Genomic DNA, 22,505 nt, shown 5'->3' with positions numbered 1-22,505 from the left:
AATTTTGTTTAATACACAAATATAGTTTTTGCTTTCTGAAAACAAGACCTGTAAAAATGGCTCTATTAACTTTAGATCTGCTTTTCCACTTAGTGGAGGAAAATAAAATCAATGACATCACCATAGTAAACCCATTAGCCCTTTCTAGGTTGAGTTGTACAATACCTCCGCTTCATGCACAGTAAAGAGAGAATCCATGTTAAGTACATACTCTGCAATAGCTCATGAATCAGAGCTGCCAACATGATTTTTCCCAGAGAGGTTCTTTGACATGTAACTTAAAAGCACTTCCCATTTATAAAAAACACTACCACAAAAAGCATTAACGAGCAGTCTCGTTAGCAGTCACAGCAGAGAGACCAAGGATTGAATGGGCCTGGACAAAACAATTACCTTCTCATTTTAAGGACCTGTATATGCTAGAAACATTACTCAGCAAAATGATGTCAAACACAGACAAAACCTTTGGACCAGAACAAATGATGTTCAATACAGGTTCAGTGAATGTCGTTAAACCATTCCAAATCAATGAGAAGTTAATGGCTGTGCAGGAGCTCAGCACCTCTAAATATTAGGCCCATAATGTATGGATTTCCTGGCTGATTTTCTACAAACTGGTAATTAATTAATACTATTCCCAGAGCTGTACAACATCCATGCTGAAACATCCAAAATTGTGAAAAAGATGGGAACAATAATCAGAGAATTTTTAACAGATATCTTTAACTATGAAAGACCAAAAACTCATTATAGCACCAATTCTCATGTACAGAAATAAGCTAGACTCATCAGGAAACTGGAGATGGATTGGTCTGACATAGGTAGTTGGGTAATCTTACAAGCCATTTAAGTGATCATTTGGAAAAGCAAAACTCAATTAAGAACAGCTAACAAGCTTACAGGAAAGGAAAGTCATGCCTCACTAACTTTTTGATATTCTCTTCTATTACTACAACAATACACAAGGGGATATACTGACATCACTTGATTAGATTTTCAGAAAATGTATAAGTTCCACATTAGAGGATAACATCTATGCTGCAGAGCCCCATATTAACTGGAATGTTGGCTTTCTCTATTAAATACCAACTTAAATGCAGGAAACAATAACATGCATGAACATCTTTCCCAGTTAAAAAGTGGCTTCTTGTGCAGTTTCTATTGTAAAGGTCAGTGCCTGGAACCCTAACATTACAACATTAATTCAATAATATATATGATAGTCAAGAATGTAGGAAACATTTCAAAATGGCAGGGAAACATGCCTTGAAATTTCTGAAATTGTCAGTAATATTTCTGTAGTCACCGAATTTTTTCTGAAATATAAGCTACTAGTTTTATTTTGGGGGGGAGGGGGGAAATAAATATGAATGGAATGCCCTGAACAAAATTGATAGGTTCTAAAGAGCTAATTTATAGGTAGCACTGATACATAGATACAATAGATACAATGAAGCCTAGGCAGCGCCTATAACCAACAATTAGGAAAATAACAGGCTTTAAGGAAACCAGTGAATCCCTAAAATTAAGTGTCTGCTGTAAAAAGCCTTTTCTTTCTTATCAAAAATAATATTCACTCCTTCCCAGACTCTCATTTCCTTAATTCACCCTTATTTATTTGCCCTGTCTCCTCTTCCTCTTTTCCATGTTAGCTTTTTAGGTTCCAATTCTGCAATTGCCTTTGTGCAGAAGACCACAATGGGGAGCCTCACTGAAATCAATAGGGCTCTGTGCAAGTGCCTGCCCATGCAGGGCTCATTGTAGGATCTGGGCCTTAGACTGTAATAAATCTGATAGCAATGAGTTTCTTCTCTTACACTGAACAAGGAACTTGGGAGAGATTTGTTCTTAAGAGTTTTCAAATCAGCAGTTCAACATTTCTACAGGGCTTTCAAGTGTCAGCTTCCTACTAGAGACAGGACTGACTGACACCAGTGTGATACAATCTGATATTTAGGAGGGCTTGGAACCCAAATGATCCAAAGGGTTTGTTATTCAACTAGGAGGATAGGTGGATCCCTGATTAAAGACCAGGTCCTACAATCTGATCCACTCCACTAGGGACTCAGAAGATAGCAGATGACATTCCAGGATTAGGGTCTAAAAGTTTTAATTCTTTTAAAAACACCTACCCCAACCACTCCTGCATCCTGCATCCCATTAGTTTATTGCCCTCTTCCCTTTATTTTTACAGTACCAACACCAAGTATGTGGACACTGTATCGAAGTTAAGGCAATAATAATAAAAAACAGAGTGGGGCCAAATGGCACAGAGAGAGAAAGCGCCTCTCTGCCAACCCAAAAAAGAGCAAATGTAAAAATAACAAAAAAGAAAATTATATGGAAAAGAGAAATTAAAACAATCAAAAGTGAGTTCACTTAAATAGAAAGGTCTGACCCTGAGCCTTAAAGACAGCTACAAAGGGACAACAAACATGCTCACGGAGAATGTTCTGCATGTAGGGGGTCTCTGAACTGAGATCAGATGAAACTTGCACATGAAAATCAAGGGCAGTCTGGTCAGCTATATTGCCTCACATCTTTTTTCCTTCCTTTTAAGTGCATATGGACAAAAGGCATCACTCCCTGCTTGTGAACATGTACAGATGTAGAAAGAAAGAGGGCATAATGTTATTTATTGCTGGGTTGTGTATTGCATGATGGGGTCGGATGACAGGCCTTGTTTTGTTCCCGATCTCAGCTTTATTTGGGCACAATTCCCTGTTTGTGAAAAAATATGTTTTTAATTATTTTTTGTCAAGGCTCCCAGAGGCCTCTGAGCATGGGCGCCTATAAATAAAAACTTATTATTGTTACTTATTTTGTCCTTAAGCAGGGAAATAAAAGGCAGAGAGAAACAAATATGGGAAACTAAATGTTAGGAAAGTTTAAAAAAAACATTTGTCATAAGTGTTTTGCATCTCTAGGATTTAAAAAAACCCAAACCTCTCTTCTCAGTCCAAATAACTCTGCCACTGTTAGTAACAGTCCCAGTCCCATGCCCAAATAACAGAGGATGGTTCTGCAGTTGGGTTTGCAACCCACTCAGGTAAAAATCTTACTTACTGCAACAGGAACAGTTCAGTTAAACCAAAACTTTAGGAGGGTAGGTGCAGCTGGAGCTCAAAACCCAAGTATGATGCAGCTCAGTGAAAGCTGAAAGGAAGCTGAGATTTCAAGACATTGAATCCTATGAACAAATCTGTAACAAATGTAGTCATGTAGAATGTACATCCTTTGTATAGTACAGGAAAGCTCGCACAGGTTACAGGAGAACTGAAAAAATACTATCTGAACATTCTTGGCACCAGTGTGATGAGATAGGCAGGGAGTGGCAAGATGGTGTTTGATGATGCTACAATTTTATACTCAGGAAGAAGAATGCATGAAAGAGGTGTAGGATTTATGCTGCACAGCATCACAACGAAGACCCTGGTGGCTTGACAGCCAGTGAACGACAGAACAATAACAGCCAGGCTGGAAACAAGACACATCAAGTGTACAATAATCCAAGTCTATGTGCCAATAAACGCAGCAGGGAACAGTGGAAAGGGTACACGCTGCAAGCAGGTGCAGCAAGTATTTGATGACCTGTTTAGCCATGACATCAAGTTGATGATAGGCAACTTCAGTGCACAAATGGGCAACAACTCTACTGGCTGGGAAGGAGTCACAGGCACAGCAGCGGAAGGCATCTGAATTGATAATGGAAAAGCCTCATGAATCTCTGTGGCACATAAACCTAAGAGAAAATATCTTCTAGCACAAGAGGATTCACAAGCTCACATGGAGATCATCAGACAATGTGACTGTCAACCAGAGAGATCATGTGTGTATATCTAAGAGATGGGCATCTTCTTTGAGGAATGTCAGAGTCAGCACAGAAGCAGATGTTGGCTCATATCATTATCTTTTAGTAGCCACATTACAACTTAAACTCAAAAAGATCACGAAGATGGACAAAAAGAGTGTTACAGCCATAGAGAAGTTCAAGGACAAAGAAACACAGATCAGATTCCAGATTGCACTCAGTAACTGTTGCAATGTTTTACAGGACCAGGCTGATGAAAGGCTGGAGGACAGATGGTCAAATTGGAAGAAGACAGTAGTCAAGTCAGTCTCCAAAGAAAGCAGAAGAAGGATCCATGGATTACATATGGAACACGGGCAATGACTGATGAGCAGAAAGCTCTGAAGACCAAAAAGGAACAGTGTAAGACACAGGCAGAACTCTTAGAGGCAGATGAAAGATACAGAGAGAAAAGCAAAGAAATAAAGAAGAGATAGACATGCCTGGTTCAGGAGAAGGCTGCAAAGGCAGAAGCAGCAGCACAGAGGTGAGATGTCAAGTAGCTCTATAGAACAGTGAAAGAGCTCTCAGGAAGAACCAGACCACTACAGGTGATGCCCATCAGAGACTCTCATGGACAGATTGAAAATGCATGAAAAGCAACCCAGATGATGGAAAGAACATTTCCATTTCATATTAAACTGTCTAGGGCTGATGATCACACATAGATTTGAGAGAAATCCCAATCCGAATTTAGAAATAGAAGAGGAACCAATGACACCCAATGAAATTAAAGCAGACATCAAAGGCATCAAACAGGGGAAAGCTCCTGGGGTTGACAGCTTTTGATTTAGAAGCTAATAAAACTCTAATGAAATATGAGTGAAAGAACAAGAAGTGCCAGAAGACTGGAAAGATGGTATCATTGTTCTGCAGTTTCTCGAACTGGAATTAATTTGCAAACTTGACACCATCAAATTATGCCTGAATAAAGACTGGGAGTGGCTGGATCACTACAAAAAGTAATTTTCCCTCTGTTGATACTCACACCTTCTTGTCAACTGTTGGGAATGGGCCACATCCATCCTGATTGAATTGGCCTCATTAGCACTGACCCCCCCCCAATTGGTAAGGCAACTTCCATCTTTTCATATGCTGTATATTTATACCTACATACTGTATTTTTCACTCCATGCATCTGATGAAGTGGGTTATAGCCCACGAAAGCTTATGCCCAAATAAATGTGTTAGTCTCTAAGGTGCCACAAGGACTCCTCGTTGTTTTTGCTGATACAGACTAACACGGCTACCCCTCTGAAACCTATCTCCTAGTCGAGTCCTCTCTGCTGTTGGAGAGGATGTCTCAAATGGCTGAGGAGCATCCACTTTCTAGGGATGATGCCCATCCAAATACCATACCCTAAGGTGCAGTGGTCATAGATTGGGGTGTTTGATCCTGCCATTGCATTCGGTCAGTAGATTGGGAAATATTGGGAGGGTAATTGGTGGGCGAGACAACATGCACAGGCAGATGGGGGACCAGAACTGTCTGGGCCAGAAAGGGAAGTTCCGGGTGACTGTTGCCTTGTCCTGCTGGATCTTGTGTAACACTCATGGCAGAAGCTTCAGTGGAGGGAAGGCGGTAACCTAGGGCTCCTCTGGAACTATACTTGGCACACTTGTTGTTGGCCAGGGAAGTGAATAGATCTCTGGTTGGGGTTCCTCGTCATCTGAAAACGTCGTGTAGCACTGTATCATGAAGTTCCCACTTGCGGTCGATTGCAAAGTGTCTGTGAGAACATTCTGTGTCCCTGGAAGGTAGGCTGCTGATAGGGTGATCTGATTTCTGATACACCAGTTCCAGAGGTGGACTGCTTCTGCACAAAGGAAGGCTGATCTTGCTCCCCCTTGCTTATTGATGTAGAAGGCCATCGTAGTGTTGCCTGACATTATCAGGATGTGGTGAGAGCAGATGAATGGAAGAAAGGACTCGCCTTCCTTACTGCCTGTAATTTAAGGTTACTGATGTGAATTCTGGACTCTTGAGATGTCCACATTCCTTATGGTGCCCCAATCTAGTAAGGGCATGTCCGTAATGATGGTCTTGTCCGACGAGGACGGGGGAAAGGGATTCCCCCATGCATACATGATGAGATTTGTCCACCACAGCAGGGAGGACAGTACCTTGGCAGGAACCATCAGCATGAGGTTCATGGAATGATGGCTTGGGGAGTAAACCAACTGTAGCCATGCTTGAAGGCAGCAAAGGTGGAGTCATGTGGCCAAGTAGCAACACACCTGTCTTAACCATTACCTGAGGGTTGCTTGTGATGTGAGCTAGGATATTGTTCATGGTCTGAAACCTGAAACCTGTCTGTGGGAAAGTTCACCCAAGTAGTGATAGAGTTCAAAGGTTACCCTGATGAAGTCCAAAGATTACGCAGGGGTAAGAACAGATTTTTTTGATGTTTACGCTGACTCATAGTAAGGAAGGGAGGCAGAGCATCATAGAGGTTGATATATAAGCTTCTTGGTGAGATTTGGCAGGAAGGAGCCAGTCCTGGAGGTGCAGGAAAATGAGGTGTCCATGATGTCTGACATGAGCTGCTACCACTGAAAATACCTTGGTAAAAACTCTGGAGGCGGTAGCTAACACAAAGGGTAGTACTCTTTATTGGAAATAGTCAAAGGCCACCATAAACCTGTGAAATTGTCTATGGGCAGGATGAATGTCAAGTGAAAGTAAGCATCCTTCATATTGAGAGCCGCGAACTACATGCCCTTTACTAAAGATGGAATTATCGCTGCCAACGTGACCATGCAAAATTTGAGCTTGCAAATAAGGCAGAAGAGGTGATGGAGGTCAAGGATTAGTGTCCACCAGCCCTTCTTCTTGGGAATGAGGGAGTAGATTGAATAAAAGCTTGTCCCCTGATAATGTGGAGAAACACGTTCTATTGCTCCTCACTGCAGTAAAAAGTTCACCTCTTGAGCAAGAATACTGTTGTGAGAGTGGTCCCTGCAAGGAGATGGGGAGGGTTTTTTTTGAAGGAGATAGTGTTGCAAACTTGATTGTATAGTGAGAGTGGATGACATTCAACACCCACTTGTCTATTGTTATCACACTGCAGGTGTCAAAAAAAAGAGTGCTAGACAACCCCTGAATGGAGTATTGGGTCAGGAGGTGTTGGGCTTAGTGATTCATGGCTCTCAAGCTTGTGTCAAAAATACCATTGGGTCGGGGGCTGAGATTGGGATATTGAGGCTGGTGCAGAGAATAGATGGAAGTGGGACTTTTGAGACCTCTGCTTTTTAAGCAGTGATTTGTTGGGTCTCTGATGGTAGAAGTGTCATGTCCTATATCTCGATGAAGTGCATTGGTGATGGAACTTCCTCTTAGGGGCAGGTGTGTATATACTCAGCGATCAAAGGGGTGTGTAGGGACTCATCTATTTTCTGACTGAAGAGGTGAGATTCATCAAAGGTATTCTGGTCCTCCCTGGGGAACCCTGAGGCATGGAGCCAGGACTCCCTTCACATCACAATGGCAGTTGTGGCAGCTCTAGAGGAAATATTGGCCGCATTGATTGCGGCTGCATGGAAACTTTTAAAAAACACCATAATAGAGTTAAATGTATACCCCAAATTAAAAACATAGTAAGAGGACCAAAGAAGGCTATGCAGTCCCTAGCCTCTGTTTGTCAGAGGATGGAGATGGATGGCAGGAGAGAGATCACTTGATCATTGCCTGTTGGTACACTCCCTCTGGGGCACCTGGCATTGGCCACTGTCGGTAGACAGGATACTGGGCTAGATGGACCTTTGGTCTGACCCGGTACGGCCGTTCTTATGTTCTTATGTTTATGTTCTTAAGTGCCACCAGGACTAAACAACACGGCAAAAGAAGCCGTCAGAGGCAAAAAGGCATCCTTTAAAAATACAAAGTTAATTCCTATTGAGGAAAATAGAAAGAAGCATAAACTTTGGCAAGTCTACTGTAAAAGTATAATTAGGCAGGCCAAAAAAGAATTTGAAGAGCAACTAGCCAAAGACTCAAAAAGTAATAGCAATTTTTTTTCAAGTACATTAAAAGCAGGAAGCCTTCTAAACAACCAGTGGGGCCACTGGATGATCGAGGTGCTAAAGAAGCATTCAAGAAAGAAAACGCCATTGCAGAGAAACAAAATGAATTCTTTGAATCAGTTTTCACTGCAGAGAATCTGAGGGAGATTCCCACACCTGAGCCATTCTTTTTAGGTGACAACTCTGAGGAACTGTCCCATATTCCTGTGTCATAAGAGGAAATTTTGGAACAAATTGATAAATTAAACTAACTAGTCACCAGGACCAGATAGCATTCACCGAAGAGTTCTGAATGAACTCAAAAATGAAATTACAGAACTACCCACTGTGGTATGTAACCTGTCGCTTAAATCAGGCTCTATACCAGATGATGGAGGATAGCTAATATGACACCAATTTTTTAAAAAGGTTCCAGAGGCGATCCCAGCAATTAGAGGCCAGTAAGCCTAACTTCAGTATCAGGCAAATTGGTTTAACTATAGTAAAGAACAGAATTATCAGACATATAGATGAACATGATTTGTTGGGGAAGAATCAACATGGTTTTTGTAAAGGGAAATCATTCCTAACCTATCTATTTGAATTCTTTGACAGGGTCAACAAACATGTGGACTGAGTGATCCAGTGGATATAAAGTACTTGGACTTTCAGAAAGCCTTTGACAAGATCCCTCACCAAAGGCTTTTAAGCAAAGTAAGCAGTCATGGAATAAGAGGAAAGGTCCTCTCGTGGATTAGTAACTGGTTAAAAGATAGGAAACAAAGGGTAGGAATAAATGGTCAGTTTTCAGACTGGAGAGATGTAAATAGTGGTGTCCCCCAGGGGTCTGTACTAGGACCACTACTGTTCAACATATTCATAAATGATATGGAAAAACAGGTAAACAGTGAGGTGGCAAAATTTGCAAATGATACAAAATTACTCAAGATAGTGAAGTCCAAAACAGATTGAGAAGAGTTACAAAGGGATCTCAAAAAACTAGGAGCCTGGGCAACAAAATGGCAGATGAAATTCTATGTTGATAAATGCAAAGTAATGCACATTGGAAAATATAATCCCAACTATACATTCAAAATGATGGGGTCTAAATTAGCTGTTATCACTCAAGAAAGAGATCTTGGAGGTCTATAAAATCTTGACTGATGTGGAGAAAGTGAATAAGGAAATGTTATTTACTTCTTCACATAATACAAGAACTAGGGGTCACACAATAAAATTAATAGACAGCAGGTTTAAAACAAACAAAAGGAAGTACTTCTTCACACAACACACAGTCAACCTGTGGAACTCTTTGCCAAGGGATGTTGTGAAGGACAAAACTATAACAGAGATCAAAAAAGAACTAGATAAGTTCATAGAGGATGGCTATTAGCCAGGATGGGCAGGGATGCAACACCATGCTCTGAGTGTCCCTAGCCTCTGTTCACCAGAAGCTGGTAGTGGATGACTTGATGATTGCCTGTTCTGTTCTTTCCCTCTGAAGCATCTGGCATTGGCCACTGTTGGAAGACAGGACACTGGGCTAGATGAACCATTGGTCTGACCCCGTATGGTCATTCTTATGTTCTTATGTAGGTTAGAGGGTGGTTCTGGCTACTGACTTCCCTTCTTCTATCAGGATTGGAAATGAATAAAGTCCTGTTGTGGGAGGCTATTGGTGAATTTGTCAAACTTGGCATACTTCAGGAAATCATATTTAGCCAACTGCTTGATAATTAGCTAGCCTGAACTGAAGTCTGGAGGACCAGTAGATCTAAGCATTTACACTCTATCTGTGGGAATAGATCTGAGATATCGTTGCCTGGACCTTTCTTAAGTGGCCAGAGCCACCAACAAGTTGGGAGCTGGGTAAGAGAACAGGAATTCTGAATCCTTAGCCAGCACATAATAACGCCTCTCCACTCCTTTGGAGGTAGGAGTACAGGTGGCGGGGGGGGGTGTCACACTGTCCTAGCCAACTCCAGTATGGCCTCTGTGAGGGGGCTTTGAACAGGATGCTGTGTTCTTTGGGACAATGCACTTCCTGGAGCAGACGTGATGGTGGCGAGACGTCACCAAGCGAGGGCGCACTGGCGAACTAAGCTAATTCCCAGGACAGCCAGCAGGAGGTGCCACATCGGTGAGTCAAACCCTGTCACAGCCTCATTAACCAGGAGGGCTATTCTTGTAGGTCTTCAGAGGCATGGAAAATGTCCAAGCACTTGTGTTAGGAGTCCTGAATCTCCTCTCATGGCATCTGAAATTCCCCAACGACTCTGCAGAGAAGGTCCTGGAATTGCCAAAGTCATCTGGGGGGAGAGGGGATACTTAGGTCACCACTTCATCAGGCAATGATGATGATGGTAATGTGGCTGGTTTCAATGGAACTTCCAGAATTGGAGTACAGTACTACTACTCCTCTATTGGATCTGGGGGTAAATTTAATGGTTCCTTCAAAGAAGAGGCAGGTGGCAACTCCCTGGTGTATCAAATAGATTTTGAAGGGGGATGCTAGTCCCAGGGTCCCCAATATGGCCAGTAGGTGATCATGAGGTCCCCAAGGTATGGGGTACAAGTGTCTCCGAGTCAGGTGAAGTGGCAGTTGATTCCAGGGCCGTGTGGGTCTCCTGGGAAATGAGTAAGGACAGTACAGGAGGAGCGGTTCCTCTGATGGTTCTGAATCTCCTGAGGAGGAAAAGGCTGACTCTGTTTCCAGTGGTGGTACCACTGGTGCCACTGGAGAGGTCTGAGTTGTGAATTGGGGGGGAGGGGGCCATAAGCTCTGTCCCACAGGCAGGTTTCTCAGAAGAGTTGTGAGCTCCCTGGAAACAGAGTCCCGATGGAGCAGGGGATTCTGGATTCAGGAGAGCAAAAATGGCCTGTGGTGTGGCTATGGATCTAGACCTCCCAGGTGTAAGGGAGACTTTTTCTGTTTGGGCCAGCAATGATGATGGTATCCGGCAGTCTTCACCAGTACTAGAGGGACCTAGGTCTTATGAGGAGCTGGGGATGGTGGTACCAACAGAGCACTGTCTGGAGCCAGCAGAGACCCATGTTTCTGTGCTTTCTTGTCAAGCCTATGGGACTTAGGACATACTAAGTCCTCATGGACTGAGCTGGTGGATTTGCTTGCAGGCACATCTGATTTCTTTGAAGTGAAGTGGACATAGAGGAAGACTTAATCCCGTGCTTATGAGAGTGCTTCCCAACTAGGTTCCGCTGTGGTGTCTGTGGATTCTCTGGCACCAGAGTCAGACTTTGCAGCAGGAGGCTCACTCCTTGCTGATTCAGGCTGATGTACAAGTAGGGTTCCCCGGCGTGGGTCTGTTTGGGGTCTCATGGCCATCTCCAGGAGATACTTACAGAAGCAAAGCGCCTACCCTTTTTGGGTACGGCTGGGGAAGGGCTGGCAACTACTGCACTGAGCTGCAATGTGAGCTTCTCCCAGGGAATAGAGGCTGTGTTGATAGTTGTTGCTGACCAAGAAGGACCATGGGCAGGAGACGCAGAGTTTGAAGCCTGGAGTTCTGGGCATAGTACAGTACCCGGATGGGGTACTGGGTTGTGGGGGGAATCCCCCATAGCCTAATCTAACTCTAAAAGGTACTAAAATCTATTAAAATGACTAAATCTATACAAGTTATTAAGAACTATTAAAACTATGAACTATTTATCACAATTAATATTGTTTTTCAGAATGACATCATAGCTGAGGACCCTAAAGTTTCCAACCTGAACCATGTGATGGTGAGAAGGAACTGAAGAGGTGATTGACCCGCCCTGCCTTTTATCACCTCGATCAGAAGCACAAGGCGAGCAAGGGCACATGCATGGACCAGTGAACACTACTTTCAAATTCTCTGACTCCAGCCACATGGTGCACATGCATAACCCAAAGTGGAATACAATAGGGACCATCACTCTGAGAAGAGGTTTCAGAGTAGCAGCCGTGTTAGTCTATATCCGCAAAAAGAACAGGAGTACTTGTGGCACCTTAGAGACTAACAAATTTATTAGAGCATAAGCTTTCGTGGGCTACAGCCCACTTCTTCGGATGCATCCGATGCAGCCCACGAAAGCTTATGCTCTAATAAATTTGTTAGTCTCTAAGGTGCCACAAGTACTCCTGTTCTTTCTGAGAAGAGGGCTACTTGTGCCCTTTCCCTCCCTTGCAAATGCACACAGGGGCTGGGCACAATTTGACGCCAACTCTGTATATTCCAGTTGTGCCTATTCTCTTTTTCCATGTATAATTTCTTTCCTATAAAACCCTTGAACAGCCCCTCATAAAGCCCCATTAGACTTTTATTTCTCACTTTTTTTAATGGAAGTCTGTTGTACATTAATTATGGCATTCTGCAGAAACCTCTGAACATCATTTACATTCTTAAGGCTCCCTCCAGTCCACGTTTCTTTCCAAGAGAGTGAGAGTTGCAGAGGATCTGCATTCTTCCCAAACAACACAGCTGATCCTATTCCTAGTAAGAAGCTCCTCTTTGGAAGTAGCTAAGTAATCTCCTTATTGGCACTGAGTAGTCTCCCAAACCTTCCCTTTTTCTGGATGGGTTGAGGGTCACAGACAAAGTGACATAGGAATAACACTGCATTGCAGTTAGTCAGGGAAGTGGACCATGAAGTCCAGAGCTGCCGCTTGTTGGCTAGCGATCCCAAAACAAAGCTGACACCCAAGGAGAAGAAGAAGAATCATATTGTCCCAATCATATTTCTCCCTTTGCCCTTTAAAAGCTAGCAATCAGAGGTTCAGGAAGAACACAGAAGTCTGAAAAAGTCTGTTGAAGAAGAGGAAGCTACCAATAGAGTTAAGAATCCCTCTTGCGAACTGCAAGGTGGGTTTAGGCCATCACAGCTTGCTACTGGGATTACTTGAGAACTAGGATTGCAGTAACTGTTGCAGGCTGCATGTCTCCAAAGAGTAGAGAAAGGATTTGAGCATGGATTAGGAATTGCAGCACATATGAGATGAGGAACTCATTTATATAAACTCTCATTCCCCAAATAACTGCAATTCCCAGCACAAATCGGGGGGGGGGGGGGGGGAGTTGGCTTTGCACACCACGTTGACCTGTCCTTTTGGCAGGCTGATCATCTGCCTGCATGGATTTTTGAGTCTTAAAAGGCCGCATATCATTTTTTTCTTGAAATCCTTACTTTGTAACATTTCTACCCACAAGAATTTACTCAGTATTTTCCTTCGCTCCCTCAAATTTGTTTTTTTTCTCAATTATCTGGTACCTTTATACTTATTACTACCCTGTTCCATAACATGTTAAATTTGATTAATTCAGGATTACTTGCACTAAGCCTCCCTATTAGTCTCATAGTTTATAAAGCAAATACTGTTTCAGCATCAAAACAAATTAAAACATGTACTAAATGTTTTATGGGGTTAATCATCTTACTGAAACTCATCACTCATCAATGGGACTGTTTATTATCTTACATTTGGAGAGAGAAAAAATCTCCAGTCTACTATAAGCTACACCACAAATAAATGAAATGTAATCCTGCCTTGAATTTCAAACCAAGCTTGCATAAGTCACAACAGAAGTTTTTCCAACATACACCCAACTTCACATTTAATATAAAACACTCTACGCTGTTTTAATTGTTCATTTGTTATCTGATCATTCCTTTCAGTTTACCAGACTCTCGCTTTATTTTTTAGACTTAACACAAGCTTCTTGCCCACTATAAATGATTCCTTGCGTTCTGCCACAATAGAATCCAAACCTTAGAAGTGTGGAATTCCTCCTGCAAGGTGCTGAGCAACTTCAACTGCTAGCGAAGTCATTTAATATATGTCTGAAGTTACTGGAAGGTAAAAGTGCTCAGCACCTCACCTCACAGATTCAGGTACTTACAGACAGTTTCGGATACTCTCACTCATGTTGAATTGTACCTTATTAAACAAATAGTCCCTCTACAGATGTTCTTGTGGAGTGAAGGTCATACACAAGGAAGGATATCAGAATGTGTCATGAAGTCTGTTTAACAAGTGCAGATTACAAAGATTGTATCATATTTTATAAACTTTGTTCTCTAAAAAAAAAAACTAGTAATTTTTCAGTTTTACTCTTTTAGGGACTGGTCCAAAGCCCTTTGAAGTCAACTGGAATCTGTCTGTCAATGAAAGATGACAATACTTAAATAAAATATGCTAATTGGCCCCAATATTTTCTGGATATACAATGTGAAAAAGAAAGCATGCCCCTATCCTGCAACTGGATCTGTGCAGACAGACTGCAACACCCATACAGAGTCTCTTTGAAGTCAATGGGCCCATACACAGGCACAGAGAATACTTCTGCATGGATCCAATTTGAGGATCAGGATCTTATTAATTAGCTTTATCTCAGAATTACTACATTTCAGTTTAATTTCAAGAAATTCATCCAAACAAATGTAGGGCATGAGAGAAAGAGCAAAATACAGTTTATAAGGACTACATGTTAAAAGCAGTATATACAGTGTTTAAATATTGATACAATAATGCTGTACACCCTTGTGCAATATGGAAAAATAATTCTTAATCGAAAAAGGAAATAAATAATTAACATACTTTTCATAGTCCCATCTTCTTCTTCTTCATCATCATCATCATCGCTATTTATCACCATAGTCCCTAAGTCTGATTCTAACATGGTACTGTTATGTTCAATCATTGTCTGGGCACTTTCACTCATTGTGCTTGTGGCCCTCATTGTGCCAGCACTCTCTGAATTAGTTTTAACCATGGTGTGGGAGTCCAGCTCATCTTCTTCCTGCAAACAAACATTAGGAATTATTTGCAGCAAAACATTTAAATGGACAAGTCAAAAAGTTAATAGTTTAGGTGCCTTATTTCATTAATTTTGCAACTTCCGCTGACTTTTTTTCAATTACCTTTATTTTTTTTAGACCTCTGCCATGTTTAAATTGAGAAACTATAAAATATTGTTGTTTTCAAACAAGTGTCGTGTCTGCTAAGTTGGCCTTTAGGACTCACTGAGCCTACTGTAGTTCTTACCCCTCAATTCCCTTTTATATAAAAAAGGGCCAGTTACCTTGCAATAGACCTCAAACAGGTATGTTGATTATCCTCCTCTATTGTTCAATATTGAGTATAGTGTGTGATGTCAAGGGACAGGAGTCAGTTAAGTTTGAGAGTTAGAGGGTCCTTGAGAACTGTTTGAAGAGTCCACCTCAAAAAAAGAGGGGCCAGCTAGGCTTATTTGTATGTATTTATTTTTTTAACAGCCACTTTCATGATAAAAGGGCAAGAAGAAAACATGTTGATACTTTGTAGAAAAATATCTGCTGAGCAGATGCTTCAACACTGTAGAAAAGAACGAATTCCAGCAAGGGCTACAATAGCATTTTCAATCAGTGGCAGTAATGTGCCAGGAATGTAAAACAGGGAACTGATGATAATCCAGTTTATGAATCATAAAATCCATATGGAATACAAATATTTGAAAACACTATTAGGAAATCCTACTCCTTTTCTGAAGTCAGATTTAGAATATGTGCACATCACAGCAATTTAAAGGATAACATGGTGTACTGTGCATTAAGTTCCACTACATGGATAAAATCTACTATCCAAAGAAAATCTAAGAGTTCAGATATGCTTCTTGTTGATTATTCAGAAAAATCTCTGTTAATACAAAGACTCTAATTTCAAGCACTTCCTTTTAAATGCTAATACTATCCTTTGATTTTCAGTCCTCCTTGGGGAAAATATAAATCAGTCAAATATGCCTATTTTGCCTATGTCATGGCATAACATAATTTGAGTTCAGGAATAGTCACCACAGAACAATCCCAAATGAGGGAGCCAAATACCACTAATTAGAGATATACAAGTCAACATAAGGGACTGTCCTGTGAAACATGTTTTTTCCTGAGAAGAGAAAAATATTTGTTAGGCACAGATAATGGGTATGGTGCTGCATATGACAAAATAAAACAGTTACGTTTTCAGAAGAAGAAATTGTATTTATAAATGGAAAAAGAAAACACTTAAATAATATTCTGCCCACAGAATTACGTTCTGTGTTTGTACAGTGCCTAGCACAATCAAGTACTGAGCCACATCTTTATGGACCAGTCCCTTTATCCTTGTTGAATGCCACCATGTTAACTTTCCTCCCATCTATGATAGCAGAATATAGGCAATCGTGTTACATTCTAATGCTTATCTAGTAAAAAGCTAGCATGGGCTGACACAGAGAGTTTTTGTTAGCAATCCTATCACCCTGTCTCCTGAAGATGAACTACTATAAAGTAAGTAAATCTCCAATTTCGGAAGTGGGAGATCTCATTCCAATTCTGGGCCTCCTGCTAACACTGCAATGTGTTGCAGCCATAGTACTAACCCATATAATCGTGATTTAGAAATAAATTCTAGTGTAAATGTCACGAAAACAATTATTTCTTGAGGACAAAAAATTTTTTAAAACTTTGTTTTTTAAATAAAAGCACTTCACTTGTTTTCTTTTTGAAACTTTTCTTAAGTGTAACCTACATTCCATAATAATATCTTTATTCCTCTGCCTTTAACAATTTGGGGTATTCCCAAAGATATGGAAAATTTACAGCAACAGCATTAGAAAGATTGTGCCAGTATACAGATAAGAATATTTTAATAGTGCTCCTCCTGGTGGTAAAAATAAGACGCAAAAGTTAACTCCCATTGAAATATAATTTTGTCTACGGGTTACCTAAAGATTTTTTCCTTCTCAACTAAGTTACTTAGAATGTATGCTCTTTGGGGCAGGGGCTGTCTTTTTGTTCTGTGTTTGTACAGTGCCTAGCACAACAGGGTGCTGCTTCTTGATGGGTCTTTCGACATTATTGCAATACATATATGTAGAACATAGCTAAATTAACTACATTGTTCATTAAGGAATGTACATTCTGTCTGAGCCCAAAGTAGCCAAATTCACTATCCCCTCTTTTACAGTATGAGTGTGGATGTAGTGCTATTTATTCTGGTAAATGTTGCAAACAAGATTTTCCTTTAGTATCCAGATTAGCCTCTGCGGTTAAGGCGAGGAGAAAAATTGTTTGGCTTATTAATTTGCCTGAGCAATAATAATGGCAATACCTAATATCTGAACCTCTAAACCTACTATAACTGGAAACAGTCTAGTCAGTGTAAAACATTCATATATACATATACATATATTAATCATATTTATTATGACAGTGTCTAAGAACCAACGAAAAATGGGGCCCCTCTGTGCAAGACTATATAAATACAGAGTAACAGATTGTCCCTGCCCTGAAGAGCTTACAGTCTAAGCAGACAAGACAGACACAGGGTGGGGGAAGGAGTATAACTCACATGCAGAGGGAACAATGTGATGGCAGCAAATGTCATCTTGGTTCTAAAGTATATTTATTTGATGGATTTAGTTAGGAGTTGATAAGCTGAATGGAAAGAAAAATGAATGGAGATGAGACACTGAAGGGAAGGGGGAGTGAAGGGAACAGGGTAGAGAGGTTAAGAGGTCCAGGTGTGGAGTGAAGCACTGGTGTGAGGGAAGGAGAGGGTTGGAAAAAACAGCCAATCAGCACATGGCAGAGAAAGTCCTGTCAAAACCATAGGAAGTTCCCTGAATGTCCAAAGGGCCCCAGCTTTGGCTGCTTCTGCAGCTGCTCTTATTGGCTGAAGGATCTGTTTTGAACTTTGTTTAAAGCTTTATTTTAACATCTTTAATTTAAAAAAATGACTATGATGGAACAACTGGGTAACATCAGCAATAAGCCTGGCAAAAGGAAATAAAGTCATTCATTTCCATGTCACCAGTTCAAATGGGAAATAGTGACTGAAAGTCATTACCATCTTACAGTTGTTCAGAGGTTTACTGGGTGGTTGCTACCTAATACCTAGCACAGCATTAAAGTCCCACTAGCACTAATTGTCAGTCTCTGAAGAGACTTAGGCCTGGTCTACACTGGGGGGGGTGTGGTGTCAATCTAAGATATGCAACTTCAGCTATGAGAATAGCGTAGCTGAAGTCGACGTATCTTAGATCGACTTAGAATCACTTACTTTGTGTCCTCGCGGCGCGGGATCGACGGCCGCCGCTCCCCCATTGACTCCGCTTCTGCCTCTCGCCATGGTGGAGCTCCGGAGTCGACGGCAGAGCGATAGGGGATCGATTTATCGCGTCTACACTAGACGCGATAAATCGATCTCCGATAGATCAATCACTACCCGCCAATCTGGCGGGTAGCGTAGACGTACCCTAAGGATTGAATGACCAAGATGATTTAACAACCATTTTGGCCTGAAAAGTGTTTTCTCAAGGTCAGAGTTGATACAGGGTTCTCCAGGACAGTGGTATGAAATGTCTACTGCTGCTGCCCGTAGTGTTTAAAAAAAACTGTCTTGTGGATTAAACCAGGTCATCAGTTTCCAGGGTTGTCATTCCAGCAGTTTTCACAGATATTAGAGATGTAAGTAATAGCTTAGTAGACCTAAGGGGCTCTGAATAAGCCACTTAAATCTACCGGATGTGTTTATAAAGTTATATCAATACAAGTTTACACAACAGATGGAAATAATTTCTGAGTATTGGTTACAATCTATAATTAACTCTTAATGAACATTTCAGGGGAACTTTGGCTCTACTATTTAAAAATATTAAGCGACAAAATATTAATTAAAACAAATATGACAAATTTAAAATAGCAAGGATAATAGGCGTCAAGGATGACACTTCATCCTTAGACCATTCCTCATGAACAATAACAATAGAGAAAAATTGAAGGATGGAGTAAAATAACAGCTGAATAAGGAATAGCAGATTACTACTTTTTTACAGACGAATGTAATTGACTCTTAAGTTTGTACTTGGTTGTATTTGGGGTATATCAGAAATATATATGAGAGAAAGAGATATCTAACTTATTCTGGCATGATATAGAACTGTCAGTTGTAGAAACTGGGTTTAACTGCAGACTTTTTCAATATCCTATGGCACTTCATGGCTGTCATTTTGGATCCTCACCTCTCTACCAAAGCTTAGATAAGGATTTTATAACTAAAATAAAGTTTTTAAGCATGAAAGGTGGCCACAGGGACCTGCTTATCAGGACAGGCAACCCAAAGTTACAACAATGAAAAGCATGTGCAAGACTTCACAAACTACACAGTTGCAGGAAAAATATTACAAGGCTCTGTAAGTCCTTGCAAAATGTTAAAACATTTTTAAAGAGGAGGTGATCTTGCATACTGTATGAGTTACAACATTAAGTATGATTGACTTTAAGAACTATAGAATTAATTAGAGCTTCCCTTTTTACAAATTTTGTAAACTGATAACAGAAAGTCAAGGGATTAAGATTGCTATTGACGTGTAGAAATGCAATAAAACAAAAACAGTTTGCCTTTAAAATTCCTTAACTACACTTTGTATATTAAAATAAAAAACACTAGATGGCACCAAAGACAGCTAACTAGACTTCAGTACATTAAGTGAAGATTTACATGCTGACAAAATTTAATATCCTATAAAATAATTTCATTTACTATTAACACCTCATCATCACCTTGGAAAAATGTGGTTGTAGACTCAGCTATCTTTTGGAAAAAGCACTGTAGCAGCATCATAAACACATAATATACTTTGGATAAGTATAAGGATCTGAAAAAGTTCCATAACATCTATAAAGCCTGATTCAGCAGAGCACTTAACCATGTGCTTAATTTTAAGCACAGGCTTAAGTCTACTCCTATTCAACAAACCATGTAAGCACTTAAATTTAAGCATGTGGTCAAGTCTCATTGACTTCAGTGGACTTATACACAGTCAAGAGAGGAAATTACCTTGTGGTAATTGAAGGTTCTTCCAGATGTGTGGTCCCTATATGTAGTCCACACTGTGAGTGTGTGAATGCCCTCCATGCGCCTGGAGTCAGAGAATACTTGCAAGTCATGTCTGTTGGTCCACGTGTGTGCCCTTGCCTTCTTCATGCTTCCAACTGAAGGCATAAAGGGACAGAGCTGACCGACCACCTCTCCAGTTCCTTCTCTATCCCAAATCCAGTAAAGAGCTGAAGCAAAGGGGAAGGAGGGCGGGTAGTAGAATACACACAGAGACCACGCAAGAACCTCCAGTTACCACAAGGTAAGTAACTTCCTCTTGTTTGAGTGCTGGTACTATGTGTATTCCACTGTTGGTGACTGAGAAGCAGTACTCAAGTAGGAGCAGGGCGTGAGGATGCAGATTGCAGAACTGTTTGGAGAACCGCTGTCCCACGGGATGCGTCAGCAGATGAATTCTGCACTAGAGCATAATGTCTCATGAACATGTGGCTGGAACTCCACTTAGCGGCTCTACTAATGTCCAGTGAAGGTACTTCCTGAAGCCATACGACTCTTGCAAAATGAGCTCTCTCCCTAGGAGGGGGAAGATGATGCAATAACTGGCAACAAAGCAGGATACAAACCAAGATCCACCTAGAGATCTTCTGGGAGGACACAGCTTGACCGTGGACTCATTCTGTTATAGTGAAAAACAATCTAGGTGATTTTTAATTGGTTTTGTCTTTTGCAGGTAAAAGGAGAGAGCACATTGTATATGGAGAGAGTGAAGTCTCTTCTTCTGATGCATGCAGTTTCAGAAAAAATACAGGTAAGTGGATTGATTGCTTTATGAGAAATGCTGAAACTACTTTGTAGTTGTAGAGATGTTGTCCTTATGGAATTTGATGTATAGCAGATCTGCCATTAGTGCTCCCAGCTCACCCACCCTTTTGGCTTAAGTGATGGCCATAAGGTATGCAACTTTCATTGATAATGGAACATGTAGCTAATGGTTCAAAGGGAGGCTTAGTGAGTGCCAAAAGTACAAGATTTAAGTCCCAATGATCAGTAGTTTCCTTACTGGTAGAAACATTCTGATTAGGCCTTTTAAGAATCTGCTAGTAAATGGGTGAGTAAAAACTGAATCACCATCTGATGCTGGATGGTATGCACTGATTGCTGCCAAGTGGACTTATATAGAACTGAGGGAAAGCCCAGCTGTTGAGGGAAAGAAAACAGTCCAAAATGAGGGTAGTATCTGCTGACTCAGGAGATACATGTTTTTGCTGTGCCCAGATGAAACAACGCTTCCATTTTGCTGAGTAGCATTTTCTACTGAGTCGGCTCTGCTATTATTAAGGCTGGTTTGTATGGCTTCAGAAATGTTCTAATGTTGATGATGCCCAATCCAAAAAACAGGCCATGAGATGAAACACTTCCGGTTTGGGATGTTTGATGCTTTTCTCCTGGGTATTTTCTAGGCTGGAGTTTCCTCGCCTCACGGGTACAGCTAGCCGTGACATGTGCCTTCCAAATAGCACTGGTGGTCGTTGCTGACCAAGAAAAGCGGGTAGGAGACAAAGTTTTTGAAGGCTGGAGACCTGGGCACAGTCCAATACCCATAACGGGGGAATGGGGGGGGGGTACCCCAAGGCGGGGGAATCTATCTAATTGGAAAACTCTGCTGAAAGGTAACTATAAAGAACTATATACAAAAGGCACTAAGGCAAACTTTGAAATATTTACAGATTAGAGAAATCAAAGGAAAGCTCCAGATACTGGAGGTTCTGACCCAGGCGATGCAGTGGTAAAAAGGAAATGGAGAGGCAGTTGGTCCACTCCAGTCCTTTATGCCTTGAAAGGCAAAGACACAAGTGCAGACCAACGGACACTGCTTGCAAGAAACCTCCAAGTCTAGGAGCATGAAGCGCATGTGCACACCCACAGTGGAATACACGTAGGAACCAGCACTCGAAGAACAACATATATATTATTCACAATCTCTATGCAATTTTTACCTCCATGTGCACGTGGTCTTGATTATATACTTACAGCAATGACCATCTCTCCAAACTTAACACTAGATATAAACTACCCCATATATCAAACTGACCCATGACATACTTCATGTCCTAAACATGTCCACAGATGGCTGCATTTCAGTGGTGGATAATGTGATCTTTATTAGAGCTGTCAATTAATCTCAGTTAACTGAAGCGATCAACTCAAAACAAATTAACTCGATTAAAAAAATTAATTGCAATTAATCACAGTTTTAATTGCACTGTTAAACAATAAAAATACCAATTTAAATGTATTATAAATATTTTTGATATTTTTCTACATTTTCAAATATATTGATTTCAATTACAACACAGAAGACAAAGTGTACGGTGCTCACTTTATATTATTATTTTTTATTACAAATATTTGCACTGTAAAAAAGATAAACAAAAGAAACAGTATTTTTCAATTTACCTTATACAAGTACTTAGTGCAATCTAAGTATGGTGAATGTGCAACTAACAAATGTAAAAAGCAACAGAGAGTCCTGTGGCACCTTTAAGACTAACATATGTATTAGAGCATAAGCTTTCGTGGGTGAATGCCCACTTCGTCGGATGCATGCATAAGCTTTCGTGGGCATTCACCCACGAAAGCTTATGCTCCAATACATCTGTTAGTCTTAAAGGTGCCACAGGACTCTCTGTTGCTTTTTACAGATCCAGACTAACACGGCTACCCCTCTGATACCTAACAAATGTAGAAATTTTTTACATAACCTCACTCAAAAGCAAAACAATGTAAAACTTTAGAGCCTACAAGTCCACTCAG

The 22,505-nt window shown here is 40.8% G+C and overlaps 1 protein-coding gene across 1 annotated transcript in view; it reads right to left on the bottom strand.

Moving 5' to 3' along the window:
• STK3 (serine/threonine kinase 3) overlaps positions 1 to 22,505 on the bottom strand; it is a 285,794-nt gene that overhangs the window by 124,401 nt on the left and 138,888 nt on the right. The window contains exon 9 of the mRNA XM_065398610.1: positions 14,433 to 14,634. Within this exon, the coding sequence (XP_065254682.1) occupies positions 14,433 to 14,634 (202 nt within the window). The remainder of the gene's footprint in view (positions 1 to 14,432; positions 14,635 to 22,505) is intronic.

The sequence above is a fragment of the Emys orbicularis genome, chromosome 2 (assembly GCF_028017835.1).
Source record: "Emys orbicularis isolate rEmyOrb1 chromosome 2, rEmyOrb1.hap1, whole genome shotgun sequence".
Taxonomy (NCBI): Eukaryota; Metazoa; Chordata; order Testudines; family Emydidae; genus Emys; species Emys orbicularis.
Note: the sequence above shows the minus strand (reverse complement) of the source record. Positions and strands in the feature narration are given on the sequence as shown.